At 45.2% G+C, this 20,214-nt stretch overlaps 1 protein-coding gene across 2 annotated transcripts in view; it reads right to left on the bottom strand.

The window, feature by feature from the left end:
* The window catches only part of Lmtk2 (lemur tail kinase 2), a 77,378-nt gene that overhangs the window by 44,955 nt on the left and 12,209 nt on the right, over positions 1–20,214 (bottom strand). For both annotated transcript variants that reach the window (XR_016533581.1, XM_090324227.1), the window contains exon 2: positions 3,853–3,977. Coding sequence is in view for 1 of the 2 variants with exons in the window: in XM_090324227.1 (XP_090180353.1) it covers positions 3,853–3,977 (125 nt within the window). In the remaining variant the exon portion in view is untranslated. The remainder of the gene's footprint in view (positions 1–3,852; positions 3,978–20,214) is intronic.

Raw genomic sequence — 20,214 nt, 5'->3', positions numbered from 1 at the left:
GTTTTTGGAGATAAGAGTTTTACTATCTAGCTCAGGTTGGCCTTAAATTTAAAATCCTCCTTCCTTAGCCTCCAAATACTAAGATTACAGGTGTACCCTATTGTGCCCAACTTTTGAAAGGTGTTTTGTTTTGTTTTGTTGGTGGTGGTTACAGGGCTTGAAACTCAGGGTCTGGGTGATATCCCTGAGTTCTTAAGCTCAAGGTTAGCCCGCTACCACTTCAAGTCACAGCATCACTTCCAGTTTTTCTGGTGGTTAACTGGAGATAAGAGTCTCATGGACTTTACTGCCTGGGCTGGCTTTGAACTGTGAATCTTCAGATCTCAACCTCCTGCATCTAGTTAGGATTACAGGCTTTCCTACCACCCTCCTCAGCCCCCACCCTGTACAAGAAGAATGACAAGTTATAACAGTAGATTTCTCTGACCCTGATGCTTGTACATGCGTGTGAGAAAACATGTATCTGTCATACGTATTCATGAATGCATTGGAAGATATTACTGATATTTGCATAGGTAATTAGGAAAAAGAAGTATGGTAACTACCATTTGGGATGTGACTTCTGGACAGAAGAAATAGTGCAGTTTTCCTTTCAGATATTCCTGGTTAAAAGAACTATGTCGGGCTGGGAGTTTGGCCTAGTGGTAGAGTGCTTGCCTAGCATGCACGAAGGCCTGGGTTTGATTCCTCAGTACCACATACATAGAAAAAAGCTGGAAGTGGGGCTGTGGCTCAAATGGTAGAGCTCTAGCCTTGAGAAAGTCCAAGGACAGTGCTCAAACCCTGAGTTCAAGCTCCATGACTGGCAAAAAAAAAAAAATTAAAAAATTAAAAAAGAACTATGTCCAAGCTGGGTGCCAATGGCTCACACCTGTAGTCCTAGCTGAAAACTGAAGGATCTTGGTTCAAGGCCAGCCCTGTCAGAAAAGTTTGAGAGACCTCTTTTAACCAAGAGGTATCCTGGGAACTCATGCCTGTCATCCTAATCTATATGGGAGGATGGTGGCTCCAAGCTAGACAGGGTAGAAAAGTCTCAGACACTCCATCTCCACAGAAAGAGGCTACGCGTGGAGGCAGATGTTTCCAGCAATGCCATGGCATCTAATCTAATCTGGTATTTCTTATATGTCATTACAGAGCACATAACAGTGAGCTGAGGAGGCATAGCCAGGCTGCTCAGTGTCACAGCACACAAGAGGCCACCCAGGATGCCTAGAAAGGTCACCACTCTTGGCTGGAGCCTCCTGGTCTATGTGACTGCTCTGAGACCACTCAGCTCCACAACTGTAGTGGAGTCACAGACGCCAGAGGAAGGAGTAGGCTCTGCTTCTGTGACCCTGCAGGAGAACATGCCCTCCTGGCCTGAAGCTTCGTCACCATCAACTCCTTCACACAATACTGACATTCAAACAAGTGACAACAACCTAAGGCAGTCTGAGGTGTCATGAAACAGGAGAAGAGGCCAGCTTCCCTATCAACACTGATCAGACCTATCTCTGTCCCCAAACTGCCAGGTTTCCATGCAAACTCCTGGGCAACACAGAACACCAGGACACAGATTCCCTACCCACACCCGTACCCCTGGGAAACTGGTCACCAAGTTCCCACAGAATTGTCCACAGCAATGTCACAGCACAGGGGCCACGGGGGTGGGGCTGGCCCCTCTGATACCTACAGTGGCTTGGTCTGGCTTTTCCTGAAGCCCTCCCTGTTCCTAGCCTCTGTAACCTAAGCTCAGAGATGAGTATACCTCCCTTAGCTGCCACCACCCTCCCAGTGAATAATGCTCACATTAAAATTGGCAAAGGCTCTAGAAATCAGGCTCACCAATCCAGTTAAATGAAGGGTCTTTTTTTGGTCAGGTATGGTGACTCACACCTGTAATCTCAGCTAATCAGAAGTCATAGATTGAAGGATCATGGTCTGAAGCTACTTGAGCTTGGGGGAGAAAAAAGTTCATCTTTACTAACAGCTAGGTACAGTGGCAGACACCTGTTATCCCTGCAATGTGGGAAGCACAAATAAGAGGACGAGGGTCTAGGAATACAGTGAGACCCTATCTTGAAAATAACCAACACAAAAGGGGATGGCAGACTGACTCAGTGTTAAGAGCATCTGCCTAAGCGAGGTGCTGGTGGCTCATACCTATAATCCTAGCTTCTTAGGAGGCTGAGATCTAAGGATCAGGATTTGAAGCTAGTCCAGCCAGGAAAGTCTGTGAGACTCTTATCTACAATTAACCACCAGAAAACTGAAGTGGTGCTGTGACTCAAAGAGGTAGAGCAATAGCCTTGACCAAAAAGAAGCTGAGGGACATTACCTAAGCTCTGAGATCAATCTCCAGACCAGCATGCACATGCACAAGCACGCGCGTGCGCACACACGCGCGCGCGCGCACACACACACACACACACACACACCACCCCAAGTTGTTCTGACAAGAAAACTATTTCCAAGGGGAATCAGCCTCCCTCAGGTATAGCCAATGGGGTCCTCATTAAAACCAGTTTCTCTGCCTGCATGCATTCCTGCCTTCCCGAATCCCACATACCCCTCTTTAACCAGCTTTTGCAGTGTGCTGACATACACAAGCACACAACAAACTCCAATGCAGAAGCTTGCAGCTGCTTTGCCAAAACCCAAGCACACTGCCACAGTGCCCTATCTCCCATCTCCTTCCTGAGTCTGGGTTCTACTCCTGGCAGAACTCTTCTCAGAACTCAAGAAGGCGTGTTTTGTTTTGTTTTGTTAGTCCTGGGACTTAAACTCATGGCCTGGGCACTGTCTCTGAGCTTTTTTGCTCAAGGATAGCACTCTACCACTTTAGCCACAGCGCCACTTCTGGCTCTTTCTGTTAATGTGGTTCTGAAAGATCAAACCTAGGGCTTCATGCATGCTAGGCAAGCACTGTACCACTAAACCACATTCCCAGCCCCAATGACTCAAGGTTTTGATGTGAACTTGAGGTTCTCACACTCTCCCTAACAGCCTCAAATTCACCAGCCTATAGGTTTAAAAAAAGAAAAAGCAAAACAAAAAATAGGCTGAGAATGTGGTACACTGTTTGCCTAGCAAGCATGAAGCTCTGGGTTTGATTCCTCAGTACCATATAAAGAGAAAAAGTTGCAAGTGGTGCTGTAGCCCAAGTGGTAGAATGTTATCCTTAAGCAAAAGAAGCTCAGGGGGCCGGGAGTTTGGCCTAGTGGTTAAAGTGCTTGCCTAGCATGCATGAAGACCCGGGTTTGATTCCTTGGTACCACATACATAGAAAAAAGCCGGAAGTGGTGCTGAGGCTCAAGTGGTAGAGCTCTAGCCTTGAGAAAGTCCAAGGACAGTGCTCAGGCCCTGAGCTCAAGCCCAGGACTGGCAAAAAAAAAAAAAAAAGAAGCTCAGGAACAGTGCTCAGGCTCTGAGTTCAAGCATCAAGAATGACAAAAGAAAAGAAAAAAAAAAACCCAGCAGCTTGTTCTTAGTGTTTCTAACTCAAGTAAACACTCACCATGCTCTATTCCTCACCTAGGAAAAGGCAGGCACAGGCAGTGAAAGAGCTCTCAGGCAGTGCTGGCCAAGGGCAGTCATTGGGCCAAATCCAAACAGCCCATTTTGTAAATCAAGCCTCACTGGCACAAGGCCATGGTCAATTGTTAATGCGTTTACAACTGGTGAAGTTCCACAATGACAGAGTGGAGGTCTGGGGAAGCTGTGACACAAACTGCACAACCAGGACATTTATGACCAATAGGTGGAAAACGTGTACCTGGTCCACAGAGCAACTTGCCAGCCCCTGCCCTCCTCCTAGCACCTGGGACACATCACACGATGACTGTCAATGTTCCTGCCCTTTGGGCTCACCTTAAAATCAATCTCGGGGTCCTTGCAGCAGGAAATGCAGGTTGCAATCAACACTATTAGGATCAGGAAGCTGCACACAGAGAGGATGACCAATGATGAGGGCACTTCCGCAGCATGTGCCTCCCCTGCAGAGAGAGCATCACAACACGTCAGCCTTGACTACTAAGCCACTAGATCTTCTTCACTTCACTGGGACTAGGGGCTAGCACCCGTGCCGAGTTCAAGCCCCTTGACCCACAAAAGAAAAAAAAGTCTCATGGCCTTTCCTGCCTGGGCTGGCTTTGAACTGTAATACTCAGATCTCAGCCTCTTGAACAGCTTGTATTATAGGCATGAGCCACCAGCACTGGGCTTGGTTTTTAACTTTTTATTTTGAAGCAACCTTAGATTTGAAAGCAATACAGTAAAAAGTCCAGCAACCATTAATGTCCACAGTTTACATCTGCATGGCATATTTCTCAAAACGAAGACAGTAACAGGGGCTCGATCCTGGGGTTCTGGCTGTGTACATGGATTTCCACTTTCTCTACTGATGGTTCTTCCCCATTTTCAGGGTTCAGGATTTAAGGGTTCAGTCTGGACCTTAACACTCACATGCCCTCCAGTCATCTCCAGGTTTTCCAGCCTTTTTTTTTCTTAACCAAATTTGGCTTTTCTAGAGAGCACTAGACAGTTCCTTTGTCTAGTTTTTATCCAAGTGGGAGTTTGTTTTCTAGAACTTACAGTGAGATTACAGAATCCTTAGGAACAACCTAGAACCACACAGGGGTGAGCCACCTTGCTGTGTCCTGTTTCACATGAGAGGCATAGGAACTACATGATGTAGATAGATGATGGCAGTCTTGCCACCATAAAGTCCCTGATGAGGTTCCCCTCACAGACTGTGCTATGAGAAGACCAAATCGGAGGCCCTGATTTAGGGAGGGAAGAATCAGGCATCTCCTGGCATAGAGATGCTGGAGAGCTTGTAAACACATATCCAAAACACTACCAGAATGAACCAATGCTCATGGGATGGAGAAATACCTGGAGGCTATGAAGGTATCCTGTTTCTCCTTAAGATTCACTGTTTTGTTTTTGTTCTTTTGTGTCAGTATGGGGCTTGAATTCAGGGTCCCCCAACTGGCACACCTTACTGCTTAGTAAGAACTGGGTTCTCTATAAGACATCTTATTTAATCAGGGTAGTTCCGAACCTGTTCTTTGTTAAGGTAGACTACTACTTCCTCCTGATTAAAATGTGGCTTAGTGGTGGAGTGCTTGCCTAACATGCATGAAGTAACACATAAAAAGTAAGAAGTGGCTCTGTGGTTCAAGTACTAGAGTGCTAGCCTTGAACAAAAAGAAACTCCGGGACAGCACCCAGGCCCTGAGTTCATCAAGCCCTGGGATAAATGGGAGGAAGGGAGGAAGGAAAGGAGGAAGGGAGGAAGGGAGGAAGGGAGGAAGGGAGGAAGAGAGGAAGGGGAGAAGGGAGGAAGGGAGAAAGGAAGGAAGGGAGGGAGGAAGGGAGGGAGGAAGGGAGGAAAAGGAAGGAGAGAGTGAGAAAGAGGAAAGGAAATGAAGAGAGAAAGGAAAGGAGAGGAGAGGAGAGAAGGAGAGAGAGAGGGAAAGGAAAGGAAAGGAAGAGGGGGGGAGGGAGAGAGAGAGGGAGAGGGAGAAAAGAAGAGTGGTAGAGCACAAAAAGTTCCAGAGTTAGTGTCTAGGCCTGAAGTTCAACCTCCAGGACCAGCACAACAAAACATGCACAAAAGAAATAAACATCTGGGGCTGGGAGTTTGGCCTAGTGGTAGAGTGCTTGCCTAGCATGCACGAAGACCTGGGTTCGATTTCTTGGTACCCCACATACATAGCAAAAAGCTGGAAGTGGTGCTGAGGCTCAAGTGGTAGAGTGCTAGCCTTGAGAAAGTCCAAGGACAGTGCTCAGGTCCTGAGCTCAAGCCTAGGACTGGCAAAAAAAAAAAAAAAAAAAAGAAATAAACATCTAGGACTGGGAGTTTAGCCTAGTGGTAGAGTGCTTGCCTAGCATGCACAAAGACCCAGGTTCAATTCCTCAGTACTACACACATAAAGAAAAAAAAGACAGAAAGGGTGCTGTGGCATAAGTGGTAGAGCTCTAGCCTTGAGAAAGCCCAAGGACAGTGTCCTAGCCCTGAGTTCTAGGCCCAAGACTGGCAAAAAAATAAATAAAAATAAATTTAAAAAAATAAATAAACATCTAAAAACATCATCCATGAGTAGCTAAGTGGTAGACTCTATAGAGAGTGACAGGCTAATAATGATATGCCATTATTCTGAAGTGAATCTATACAAATGGACATAGTGAGGTAAAGTAATTTTAGTGATTCACAGAACCCTACAGTGCAAACAGGACTTAAGCTCTTTTCACAGACCTAAGATCTGTTTGTGAATGCAAAACTGGAAACTGCTCTAGCACAGGGCTAAGCCAAGGATGGCCAAAGATCTACAAGTTCTACATCAACCCGTCTAGGACAAGAGATCTCACACATTTATCATGGTCTTCTCTAAAAGCCATCAGGGTTAATAAAAAACAACAATTTCCTAAGCAGACACAATTGTGGGAGCCCCTGCCCCCTGCTTTTTTTTTTTTGCTCAGAGCTTGAGCACTCTCCTTGGACTTTCTCAAGGCTAGAGCTCTACCACTTGAGCCTCAGCACCACTTCTGGCTTTTTTCTATGTATGTGGTACCAAGGAATCGAACCCGGGTCTTCGTGCATGCTAGGCAAGCACTTTAACCACTATGCCAAACTCCTGGTCCCAAGAAAGCCCAATTTTTATGCGTGAGGCCCACACCGATTCCTTCCTCTCCTCCTCCAGTGGGCTGGCAGTGCCTCCCTAGTGGTATTTTTCCTCAATAAGTCTCTCACTCCTGAGATTAAACTTGACGCCTGGGGATTACACAGTGCTCTCACACTGTCCACACTGGATCTGAAGATCCATCTATCCAGCCATCATTTTTATTTAAGTCAGAGTCTTGCTATGTAGCCCAAGCTGTCCACTAACTCAGGATCTTCCTGCCTCAGGCTTCCCATGTGCTGGGTTTATAGGTGTGCACTATCACACCCAGTTTCTCCACTTCATGTTAGCATCTTTGAATTACAGGTGTATCAAATTTGAAACTAAATTCTGGACAGCATTTCTTCTCTGTAATAATATGAAGGTGAGAACCTAAAGAGTAAAAATTGAAAAAAAAATCAACAGCAGCCGAAATGACAGAATGCAATATTATTTCATTTGTCTGTTCCAACCCCTGAAGTAACTGAACCAGCTCCATAATGCTAAAAGTGCTGAAAGTGAGCTTGGAGACCTCGTGCCTACCACTCCCCTGACACAATGCTTCTGCTTCCATGCGTTTAACTTTGCACAATGACAAACCTACTGTACTTTGAACCCAAGCCCAAGGCTAATAATTATGGAAGTTTGGGCTTCTGGAGCCTATCTCCAAACTGATTATTAATTTTTTCATCTTTTCTTTTAACTCTTTTTCTTTCAAATTAGATCAAGTCTACCTGAGGGCCAGATCAAGAACCAATTCATAAAGCTGTCTTCTACGAGTGACTAGGCATGGAAAAGCATACCTAGGCTAATACCATTGATTTCAGCCATACTCGGCACTCCCGCACTCCCTCCCTCCCTGGCATACTTCAGGATAAGGACTCTAGTAGGCAGCTTCTTTCTTCCCATAGCTTTTCTCAATGAAACTTCAGGAATCAGGAACACACTGAGCAAGACTCAGAAAACACTTTAGGAGTGGGGGCCAGGAGTTTGGCCTAGTGGTAGAGTGCTTGCCTAGCATGCACGAAGACACTGGTTCGATTCCTCAATACTACATACATAGAAAAAAGCCAGAAGTGGTGCTGTGGCTCAAGTGGTAGAGCTCTAGCCTTGAGAAAGCTCAAGGACAGTGTGCTCAGGCTCTGAGCTCAAGCCTAGGACTGGGGAAAAAAAAAAAAAAGAATTGCAAGGATAGTGCCCAGGCTATAAGTTCAAGTCCCAGGGCCAGCACAAAAAAAGATAGAAAGGACGGACGGACGAACGAACACTTTAGGCAGTTGGGTATGGTGAATCAAGCCACAAGTGCTAGCTACCTGGGAGACAGAGAGATCTGGTTTGAGATCAGCCAAAAAGAAACAACAACAACAAAATTCACAAGACTCCACCTCAACCAATGATTGGGCCTGGAAAGGTGCACCTATCATCAGAGCACAAACACTATAGCCCACTCCAGCCTGGGCATCAAGGAGATGACAAACAACTGAAATCAGGGTGGTCCCTAACAACTGATGAATGCTAAGGAAAATATAGTATGTATATTTCACACCACGGCATATTAATCATTTTAAAAATGCTATTATATGTAGGAAAACAATGGAACTGGAAACCATCATATTGAGCCAATTAAGTCAAGATCAAAGAGCCAAATGAGCCAAATATTGCAGGGCCCTGGCAGCTCATGCCTGCTGGTAATACTAACTCCTCAGGTGGCTGAGGATCTGAGGATTGTGGTTCACAGTTAGCTTGGGAAGGAAAGTCTGTGAGATGTATTTCCAATTAACTACCAACAAAGCTGGAACCGGAGTTGTGGCTCAGGTGGTAGAGTGGTAGAGCAAAAAAGCTCTGGGCAGTGTTGGGGACACGCCTTGATACAGGCCCTGAGATCAAGCCCTAGGACTGGCACGGACACATACAAAAAGGTCAAGTATTGATTTGTGGTGTACAGATTAAAATGATGGTGATGATGGTGGTGATGGAAAAGGGATAGGAGGGGTATAGTCTAAAGGGGATCAGTGAGGGGGGACACTGGGGATGAAGATCATATATATATATATATATATATATATGAATAAATGATGAAACCCATTTAATGTCTGAAAAGGGGGAGAGGAAAGCAGAGGAATGTGCATATCATGGGGGGAAGATTTGTTCCAAGTATACTGCGTACATGTATGGAATCTCACAATGAAATCCCCTTGTTTTACAAATGTGGATAATTGAAGAAATAAAGGGAAGGTGGCTTAGCCCAGTGGTAGAGTGCCTGCCTAGCAAGTACAAGGCCCCAAGTTTCAGTGTGTGTGTGTGTGTGTGTGTGTGTGTGTGTGTGTGTGTGTGTGTGTGTGTGTGTGTGTGTGTGTGTGTGTGTGTGTGTGTGTGTGTGTGTGTGTGTGTGTGTGTGTGTGTGTGTGTGTGTGTGTGTGTGTGTGTGTACGGGCGGTCACGGGGCTTGAACTCTGGGATCTCTGAGTTCTTCACCTCAAGGCTACTGCCCTGCCTCTTGAGCCACAGCCCCACTTCCCATCTTCAACATTAATTGGAGATATGAGTCTCAAGTTCTTTAGTGCCAGGGCTAGTTTTGAACTTCAATCCTCAGATCTCAGCCTCCTGAGTAACTAGGATTACAGGTGTGAGCCATTACGCCCGGCCCAAGTTCAAGTCCTAAGACTATCAAAAGAGAAGAAAATGCTCAAGCAATTCACTGGGCCACCTCAAAAACATGACGATAGCAAAATGAGATGGTAATATTTTTAGTGACAAATTCATTTATAAAACCAAAACAATTTATTGTTTTCTTCTGAAAGTCCAAAGCATGTCCTTTAAATCACACCAGTGAAGGAAAATATCTGTGAAACAAGGAAGCGAAACTAGAAGCTGGAAAGTAAGATGGCTTTGTACAAACCACAGAGGAAGTAAATCCTAGAAGCAAAGAACCACAACTAAAATCCCCAGGTCAACAGTGGAGAGCTGCTGGTGGCCTGTGCTAGTGGCTTCCTCCATGAAGAAGACAGACCAAGTTCCTCAGCATTATTCCCATCTAGAGCACCCAGGAACGCACAAGTCAAAGCAGTGACCCACTCCAGAAAATAGTGACAGACCTGTTACCATACATTCAGACAGCAATCCTTACAGCACACCGAGGGGGAGGATGATTAGAGGTTTGGGGTACATAGTATGCTTCCCCAAGACACGGTTTAAAAACACCTGACATCTCCACAGTACATTCCACGAATTTTCAAAGCATTTTAATAGCTATCCAGCACTTGACTTAATAAGCAGAAAACCTGAGAAAGTCTATGAGGTCGGTAGGTACCTATTACCTGCTTCAGAGATGGGTAATTTGGGGAAGGTAGCTTCCCAGTAATGACTCATGGTAGGTCAGCACTACCTACTAATCCAGCCATTATAAATTGAACCCAATTATCTGATGGTGATGCCTAGAACCTCAAATGGGACCTCAACACCCACCAATTAAGAGATTTGCCTGGGTCCATTTGGGGCGGAAATAAAAACTTTCATAAAGGAGCCCCAGGGAGAAAGTAATGATGACAGAACAGATACATCCAGGCCTATGTGGTGCTGTACTCTACTTACACTGTCCCTTCTTCACTTTCTAGCTAAAATACTTCCATAAGGAGAGAACCCTCCTATTTACTATTTGGTTAAACTGGTGGCTCCAGTACCAGGAGAAAGCAGCATACACAGTAAGATCTCTCCTTTGCCAGTTGTTCCAAAAATGGAGCTGGCTCATGGCTCTCCATCAGTCACAGATGGGCTGAAGTACCTGGCATGTTTTGATCTAGCCTGATGATTCATGCTGCTCACCTCTGCAGACGTCTACCCCTGAGCCCTTTTCCAGGCTCCCAGCACACATGGGCTGTCTTGTTTCCTTCCTCACTTTTTAGATTTTCTATTTCACATTATTCCCCCAAAGCCTTGGTTCTTTCACAGTGACCTGCTGATTTCAAGATCCAAGCTTTAGGCAAGAGATACACAACTACTTTAGAAAACAACCAGACACTGCTCTCCATAAAGTGCCATCAGTGTGGTCACAGCTGTTTCCCTTTTGAGTCTGTTTCCTTCAGCAAAATATCTGAGGCTGGATAACATATAAGGAAAAGAGGTTTTATTAAAGAAATATCAAGATCTGAGGCTGGATAATGTATAAAGAGGTTTTATTAAGGAAATATCAAGAGTACTATTTCATGATGTGAAATCGGTCAGTAAGACACTGTATGTCTCTGATGGAAAACCTGTCACCTATAAACTAGTACTACTCCATTCCCCATATGAGTGCACTGGAAACAGCACAGAGGGACACATTAAACATCATTACCGGGGTGTAGCTGGGAAGCACATGCTGGCAAGATCCTTGGGGAGAAAACACTGACGGACAGACCTGCCAACAAACTGTGTGGATGGTATGTGAGTCATGACTCAAACTAAGAATTGTAACATCTGAAGTGGTAGAAATTCTAACTGAATAGCTGACGACATCCACTTCTCAGGAATGTTAGCATAATGTGCTAAGGTCTTCAGATTCACTTCTTATCTTCCAGTGGCAGTAACTAAAATTCACTTCAGTACAGCAGAGGCAGTGGGAGGGGGGTGAGGCAAAGATCAGGCAAGGTGAAAGATGTATGGGAATTCACTATATGTGTTGAGTATGTCTAGCTTTGTATATGTGTTTAAATAAGTGATTTTTATTTATTTATTTATTCTTGCCAGTCCTGGGCTTGAGCTCAGGGCCTGAGCACTGTCCTAGGACTTTCTCAAGGCTAGAGCTCTATCACTTGAGCCTCAGCCCCACTTCCAGCTTTTTTTTTTTCCTCTATGTATGTGGTACTGAGGAACTGAACCCAGGTCTTCGTTTATGCTAGGCAAGTAGTCTACCACTAGGCTAAACTCCCGGCCCTAATATAAGTTATTTTTTCATCCATTAAACAAAATGTGTAAGGAGAAAAAGGCCAACTTTAACAACTTGAGAATCTATGTTCTTACTGCTCTTGATACTCCAAGTCAGCTGTAGCTGCAGCAGAGAAGTACTGGCCCAGGCTGTTCAAGCAGGATTCAGTGCCATATTGGAAGTCACAGCCCAAGTGCCAGGTGTGAGCTACTCAAGATGCTGAGGTCTGAGGATTACAATTTGAAGCCAGCCTGGGCAGGAAAAACTGAGAGACTCTTATCTCCAATTAACCACTAAAAAACCAGAAGTCAAGCTGTGGTAAGTGATAGAGTACTAGCCTTGAAGGAAAAAGCTCAGGTACAATGTCCAGGTCCTAGTTCACGTCCCAGTACTGGCACATGCATACATACAATGCATAAGCACAGGCATGCACATGCGCACACATGTGCATGCTCACACTCACACACACACAAACATGTGCACACGTATACACTATCTGTTCTATCCTGTATTTTATCCTCTGCAGCCTGTACGCTCCTTTAAGAACTACACAGCCCACTGCCAGTTCTTCCACATCAGACTGGCATTGTGCCCCAGCACATGGCATGGACACCCCGCAGACACCCTGCAGCACTTTAACCTGCCCACTATGGAGAGTGACCCTGAAGCCCCACTTAAAGCCCCTTCCTTTCAGACCCTCAGTTACCTGCAGCTCTCTACCCACTCCAGAACTGCTCAACTTAAATACTTGTGTCTTTCCCGCTAATTAAATAGGATCAGGGACCAGGCTTCTAAGATCACCACTGCCTCCTCAGAGCCTAAGCCAGGACAAAAGAATGAGCAAAACAGAGGCCAACCCCTAACTAACTCACTGGCTCACAGAATAAATATACTTTCAAGGGTCAAACAGGTAGTATGATACAAGCCTCAGTCCTTTAGTAATTTCACACTGATTTGTGAGAACTTTCCATTAGCATGAGCTTCATTTTGCAACTTCTGCTTAGCACTTGTTTTTTTTTTTTTTTTTGTCCCCAGGATTCTGGACACATACCACCCTCTCCAAACCTTCACCTCACCACTGAGCCTGTGCTACTTAAAACACACTGCAGCCAGACACACGGTGCATGTAATCCTAGCTACTCAGGAGGCTAAAATCTGAGGATCAAGGTTCAAAGCCAGCCTGGGCACAAAAGGACCTGAGACTCTAATCTCCAATTAACCTCTAGAAAACAGGAAACGGGGCTTGGCTCAAGGGTAGGGTGGTAGCCTTGAGCTGAAGAGCTCAGGATAGGGCCCGGGCCCAGTTCAAGCCCCATGACCCACAAAAAGAAAACAAAACAACAACCACAAAACACTGCATAGCTCTTGCTGCTTAGCCAGGGCCCTGTACCTCCACTACCACATATGTTTGATAAGAAAATGAACAAAAGAATCCTCCTTGACATGAAGACTTGACTCTACTTTGGTTTTACTCTGAGCACTTCCAGACCTGGATGCTATAAGTCCAAGAGGAAGATGCCAGCAGGCTGGCTCCTCCTGAGGCCTCTGACCTGGCCTTTCAGATAGCTATCTTCTTAATCTTCTTAGTGCATCCTTACAGTCTTCTCTTGGTCCAAATTTTTTTTTCTTTTTTTTTTTTGTACCAGAGGTTTGAACTTGGGGCCAGGGTCTGTCCCTTAGCTTTTTCATTCAAAGTTGGCGCTCTACTACTTGAGCTGCAGCTCCATTTCCAGCTTCTTGCTGGTAAGATTCTCACAGGTTTTCCTGTCTGGAATGGCTTTGAACGGTGATCCGTGTATCTCAGCCTCCTACGAGTAGCTAGGATTATAGGCATGAGACACATAGCCCCTGTCACTCAACCTTTTTTTTTCTTTTTTCCTTGCCAGTCCTGGGGCTTGAACTCAGGATCTGGGGGCTATCTCTGGGCTTCTTTTGCCTAAGGCTAGCACTCTACCACTTGAGCCATAGTGCTATGATTGACTTTTTCTGTTTATGTGGTGCTGAGGAATTGAACCCAGGGTTTCATGTATGCTAGGCAAGCACTCTACCACTAAGCCATATTCCCAGCTGAAGTCACACATTACTTAATATCTCATTTTACAAGCTGTCTACCCTGTGAGTTTACTATACACTCAACCTGAAGTCACTTATGTTTCCCTTGCCCTATTTGGCATGCTTTGTAGGGAGGAAAGGGAAAATGAGGTAGAACACTGAACTCTCAAGCACATGTTGGCAAGCAACATGCTGTGCCAGGAACAGAGCCCACAGTGAGCTGGGGCAGAAGAACAGCCCAGCAAACCAGGACAGATCAAGGGGTGCTCATCACCATGATGACCCAGCAAGCTGCCCCCACTCATAAGTGTTCCTCAAGGTTATCAGCCCAGCTGTTCTCCCCCTCACAGAAAGTGACATCATTAGGACCTGAAACCTGGGAATGAGGTCATCCACAAGAAACTGCTGCAGGATTTTTCTGTCTACTCCTCAAAAATGGTCTGTGCACTCCTCTTTTGAAGAGCATAGCTGGGACAATGACACAGGAAGGCTGCTGCTATATGGAGGCAGGCCTGACTGGCGTCTATAATAAGATAACTGTACTGTGGGCATCTGTACACCAAACTCTGAATGCATGGCATGCTTGGGCTCTGGAGTGGCACAGCCACTTCCCCAGGGTTTTCTCCCAACAGCTGTGCAGGGAGCTAGGCTATCTTCCCATACAACTGTCCTCTGTGATCAAAGAATTGTGTGGCCACTTGCACAGCATCTCTAGATCCACACCGCTGAGCCAATTCCATGTCTACATTGCCACTCACCCAGAGGATGGGAAAGCGGCCTTATGTGGACTAAGGAAAGATAAGCCTAAAGATTCCGAGATCCAGCCAGGCGCTAGTGGCTCATGCCTATAATCAATCCTAACAGGATTGTGGTTCAAAGCCAACCTAGGCAAGAAAATCCATGAGACTCTTATCTTCAACTAACCACCAAAAACCAGAAGTGATGCTGTGGCTCAAAGTGGTAGAGTGTTAGCCTTGAGCTGAAGAGCTCGGGGACAGCGCCCAGGCCCAGAGTTCAAGCCCCAAAACCAACTAAAAATAAATTCTGTGATCCAAAGGAAGGAAATGCTAATCCTCATTGTGCCCAGCCCACAATAAAAGTCCTACAAGCAGGAAAGCAACAGAACAGAGGTCTCCTACTGTGAAACCCACTATCAACAAGCCACCCAGTTCACCCACTCATCCAGATATATCTGAAGCATCTTTTCTAGGTCAGAAGCTGTGAAATGAAACCCTGCATCACAGCCTCCATCCTCACATAAGCAGCAGCAGCAGCAGAATTTGCCATGCCTCACACAGTGAACAGCATTAAGCAGGAGAAGGTCTGGCAGGGACATTTAGGAACATAGTAATGATGGGGCTTTGGTGGCAGGGGATAATGAAATACTAGTACTTACCTGGTGTTAAGTGCTAGGCACTATCTAGATTCATCCAGTCCTAAAGCTGCTCTTAGAGCCAGGAGCCTACAGACAGTGAAGAAACTGGGCAGCAGATCACAGAATCACTTATCCAAGTGTATAGCCCCTGCCCTGTCAAGAGCTGGCAGGACAGACGCTAGGGCTGGGAGCAGATGTGAGGCACAGAGGAGGGTAAACAATTAAGAAGGAAACTTCAGTTTTTGTTTTTTTTTTTAGGTATATATTTATTTTTGCCAGTCCCTGGGCTTGAACTCGGGGCCTGAGCACTGTCTTTGGGTTTTCCTCAAGGCTAGAGCTCTACCACTTGAGCTACAGCACCACTTCCAGCTTTGTCTATGTATGTGGTATTGAGGACTTGAACCTGGGTCTTTTTACATGCTAGGCAAACTCCCAGTCCCAAGCTTGTTTTTTAGTCCTTGCTCTTGAACATGAGTACACCTTCAAGGATCACCTGACACTTGAAAAATTCTCTTAGCAACCAATACAAACGTTAAAAAAAACAAAAAGACAAAAAACTTGGAGCAGAAAGACAATGCAAGGGGTAGAAGTAAAAACAAAATGAAGACAACTATGTATTTTCAGAGTTATGAGTCACTACATTCACACATGTTAGGGGAGCCAAGCATGGATGAGTATCCGTGTTAATGATGGGATAAATGGAGACTGCTACCAAGGCAAAGCTTGACAACTCTTCAGAAGCTAGAGCTGTGAAAGTCTGGAAGTTTCTAGAAGCTTTTAGGAAAGAAGAGATCAGATGGCCTCTGTCTGACCTTTAACAAGGAGCAGGAACACTACCATCACAAGTCTGAAAAGGGTCTAGAAGTCTGGAAAGACCAACCAAACACACCCAGCATCTGCAGCTCCTACAGAGGAACATGGATGGATACATGATGGAGACAGAAAAACTACAAAGCAGCAACAAAAGCCAAGGAAAGATAGCAAAGAAAGCTCATCACCATACTCTACAGCCAGCTATGAATACTAACAGTCATACAAACAGAAAGAGTGGGTAAAATTAACCCCAAACTGCTAAGAAGGGAAGCATGCACACACACATGTGCACACATGGACATATGAAATCTACTGCAGAAACAGTAGCTCAAATGTCATTTCAGCAGGTGACATGGCCACAATGGCTGCAGGGCACCAGGCAGTAAGATGGGGGCACAGGATGGGCAAAGGGCTCACTATTTCTACTGTTAATGCAAGAGGGGCTCTTGCCAGGTCCAGAATGAACTAAAAGCAGGAGAAAAGTGTGGCATCTCCGCCTCCTCTTTTTTTTTTTTTTTTTTGGCCAGTCCTAGGGCTTGAATTGAGGGCCTGAGCACTGGCCTAGGCTTTTTCCTCAAGGCTGGAGCTCTGCCACTTGAGCCACAGCACCACTTCCAGCTTTTCTATGTATGTGGTACTAAGGAATCAAACCTGGGTCTTCGTGCATGCTAGGGAAGCACTCTATCCCTCCTCCTCCATTTTTATGTGTCTTTTTCCTATGCCCTTTTCTCTGCAGTCACCTTACAATCACCTTGGGTTCCAGCAAGGACAAAACTGATCAATAACAACTTTATGACGAGGGATCAAGACTACCCCTAAAGAACAGCACAGCCTCTGAGGACTATGACTCGGTTACAACTACTTCCTTCTCCAGACTCCTGTAAAAGACAGACCAAAATAATGTTCATCCAGGCCATACTTTGACCAGGACTGTCCTACCTATGGATACCTTTTTACTCCCATCCCCCGCAAATTCTCCTTTGATGGCTGAGGATGGACTGAAACACTGTTTTGCCATGGCATGCCCATGTCCTTCACCATGTCTCTTTATCTGGCAGACAGAAGCGAGTGACTATACCTGACATGTGGAACTCCTGGAGCATGAGCCTGGGGTCTAAAACTCTACTTTCATTAAGACCCTGGAAAACCAACTTTGAAAGCACTGCATTCATTATTTGACAAATATTGTAATTTACCAAATAGATAAAAGGATCTGGAAGAAAGGGTAAGAAAAAAAAGGGCCAAAGAGACAGAAAAACAACACTTAAAGGATGGGACAAAGATCTGGACAGAAGACCAGCAAGAAACATACCTCAAGCTTTAAAAATGATAGAAAGAATACAATCACCGGTAGCTGAAGAGCCATAAAAATGATTAAAAACACCATTCCTAATAACTTATACTACAAAAAAAAAAGTATAGGATAAAACCATGTGGAAACCAGAACTGCACACTGTGAGAGGAAGGGGCCAAGAGGGAGGCAGATGAGAACCAGTCACCTGCTGCCAATCAGAGTCTAGAAGGCAGTCAGCGCTGAGATAGGCAGAGTTGATACTGGAGGAAGGAAGGCATGATCAGGGAACTGGTCTTTTAGGGCTGAGATAGAGGAGGAGGAAAATAGCTCCACATCTGCCTCTAGCAGTGCTTGCCCTTTTTCTACCAATGAGCACTATTCTTGGGATCCACAGCAGCAAACAGATTCATGTGAGTCTCCAGACACCACCTAAGAGCATATAGAAAACCAGGTACCAGTGGTTTGTGCCTGTAATCCCAACTACTCAGGAGCCTAAGATCTGAGGATGGTGTTTCAAAGACAAAATCTATGAAATTCTTATCTCCAATTAACTACCAAAAAGCTGGAAGTGGAGGTGTGGGCTCAAGCATTACAGCACCAGCCTTGAACAAAAAAGATAAGGGAGGGGCTGGGAGTTTGGCCTAGTGGTTAAAGTGCTTGCCTAGCATGCACGAAGACCCGGGTTCAATTCCTTGGTACCACATATATAGAAAAAAAGCCAGAAGTGGTGCTGAGGCTCAAGTGGTAGAGTTCTAGCCTTGAGAAAGTCCTAGGACAGTGCTCAGGCCCTGAGCTCAAGTCCAGGACTGGCAAAAAAAAAAAAAAAAAAAAAAGATAAGGGACAGTGTCCAGGCCCTGAGTTCAAATGCCAGTACTGGTACAAAAGAAAGAAAGAAAGAAAGAGAGGGGGGGAGGGAAGGAGGGAGGGAAGGAAGAAAGGAAAAGGAAGGAAGGGGAGGATATAAATGAAAATGTTGGGAATATTCCACATTTATAAGTAGATTACACTTCTTAAGTCTTATTATTCTTGCAATTAAGTGTTAATTTAATGGCACAACTTTAGGCTGAAACTCCAGAATTGTAGCCAGGCACAGTGGCTCACGCCTGTAATCCTAGCTACTCGGGAGGCTGAGATTTCAGGATAGCGGTTCAAAGCCAGCCCAGGCACTAAAGTCCCTAAGACTCTTATCTCCAATTAACCACTAAAAAAAAAAAAAAAAAAAACCCCAGAAGTGGCACTGTGGCTCCAGGGTTAGAGTGGTAGTCTTGAGCTGAAGAGCTCAGGGACAGCTCCCAGGCCCAGAGTTCAAGCCCCATGACTGCCCAAAAAAGAAAAGTGAATTTTTGTTAGCCTAATTACAAATTCATTTTAGTTTCCTAATTTTTGATATGGATTTCCCTTTAATTCTTTTAAGAATATGCCGTAGGGGCTGAGAGCATGGCCAGGTGGTAGAGTGCTTGCCTAGCATTGCACAAAGACCTGGATTCTATTCCTCAGTACCACATACAAGAAAACGCCAGAAGTGGTGCTGTGGCTCAAGTGGTAAGAGCGCTAGCCTTAAGGAATGCCCAAGGACAATGCTCAGGCCTGGAGTCCAAGTCCCAGGACTGATGGAAAAAAAAAAGAAAAAAAGAGAAAAGAATAAGCTTTATCACAGCAGTACTTTCAGGTAGTAAATAGAAGATGTGGAGGGGGGGGAGGAGGACTGAAGGCCTGCTCCTTAAAGCAGCACGCCATGGCCCTGCAGAACAGGTGGGGGTGGGGTGCTATCAGGGCCCCTCCCACACAGGCACAAGCTAACTGGCCTTCTGGGCTGAATGAACTTAAGACTTCATGTCTTGCCCAGCTCCTCCTCCATCTGCAGATATTCCAGTTCTAAAACCCCTAAGACGGGTTTCTAGCTCCAAAATATTCTGAGTCTACTGAGGGCCAAGATGGGTAATATAGGTGACCAGATCATTTTATTAGCGTCAACTGCACAGTATTTCCTCGTAGAAAACACAGTTAAATTACAGACTTCTAGACCGCACTGCTGTGGCGGTCCTATGGCAGTGCTCCCAGGGACTATTTTAGTAAGTTTGTTATTTTTGAGTGCCTTACTAGCAATCAGTGCCGGGTGCACGTTTTAATAGCAGTCTGATGTCAAAGTCAGGCAAGGCTCTGCTTAGAAGCTGGCAGGCTGCATCCTGGAAAGAGCAGCTGCTGCCTAGAGAGCCTCATTCTCAGTGGCAAGGCCATCCACACAGGACGGGGGAAGGCTTTCCTCCACAGGCTTACTGTACTCAGAGGTCTGCAGAAACTATGATGTGTAAATTGTTAAGCTTACATTCACCAGCTATCCCCTGCATCGCTCAGGCTCATCTCAAGTGATCTTCTTTTTGCCTCAGCCTCGGTGGTTGGGACTATGAGCACACACCATTGCAACCAGCCTTAGCAGCCAACATGAGAGCTGACCAACAGATTCAATCCCTCCATTTGACAATAAAATGTACCAGCTGGTTGCATCTGTGAAATGAATGCAGGCTCATTCTCCTTTATTTTGTAAGTGCAAGGTGTTTTACAGATACCCTTAACTGTAATTAAAGTTGCAACTATATAGCATGTTGATTTTCAGTCTTCTCTTCAATATAGAAAAAACTGAAAAATATTTTGGGATGGACTTGAATATGAACCCCAGAAGGGAAGATAGAAGGATTTTAAAAATTGAATTATAGTGGTTTCACTTAAATAAAAATAACTGCTATGGACCGGGAGTTTGGCCTAGTGGTAGAGTGCTTGCCTAGCATGCACGAAGGCCCAGGTTCGATTTCTTGATACCACATACGTAAAAAAAATCCAGAAGTGGTGCTGAGGCTCAAGTGGTAGAGCTCTAGCCTTGAGAAAGTCCAAGGACAGTGCTCAGACCCTGAGCTCAAGCCCAGGACTGGCAAAAACAAACAAACAAAAACCCTGCTATCAGCTTATACTCATAATTTTAGCTATTTAGGAAGCTGAGATCTAAAGATTGAGGTTCAAAGCCAGCCCAGGCAAGAAAATACATAAGACTCTTTATTTCCAATTAACCACCAAAAAGCTAGAAGTGAAGCTGTGGGTCAAATGGTAGAACACTAGCCTTAAGCAAAAAAATCT

The sequence above is a fragment of the Megascapheus bottae genome, chromosome 34 (assembly GCF_031878675.1).
Source record: "Megascapheus bottae isolate mThoBot1 chromosome 34, mThoBot2.hap1, whole genome shotgun sequence".
Taxonomy (NCBI): Eukaryota; Metazoa; Chordata; class Mammalia; order Rodentia; family Geomyidae; genus Megascapheus; species Megascapheus bottae.
Note: the sequence above shows the minus strand (reverse complement) of the source record. Positions and strands in the feature narration are given on the sequence as shown.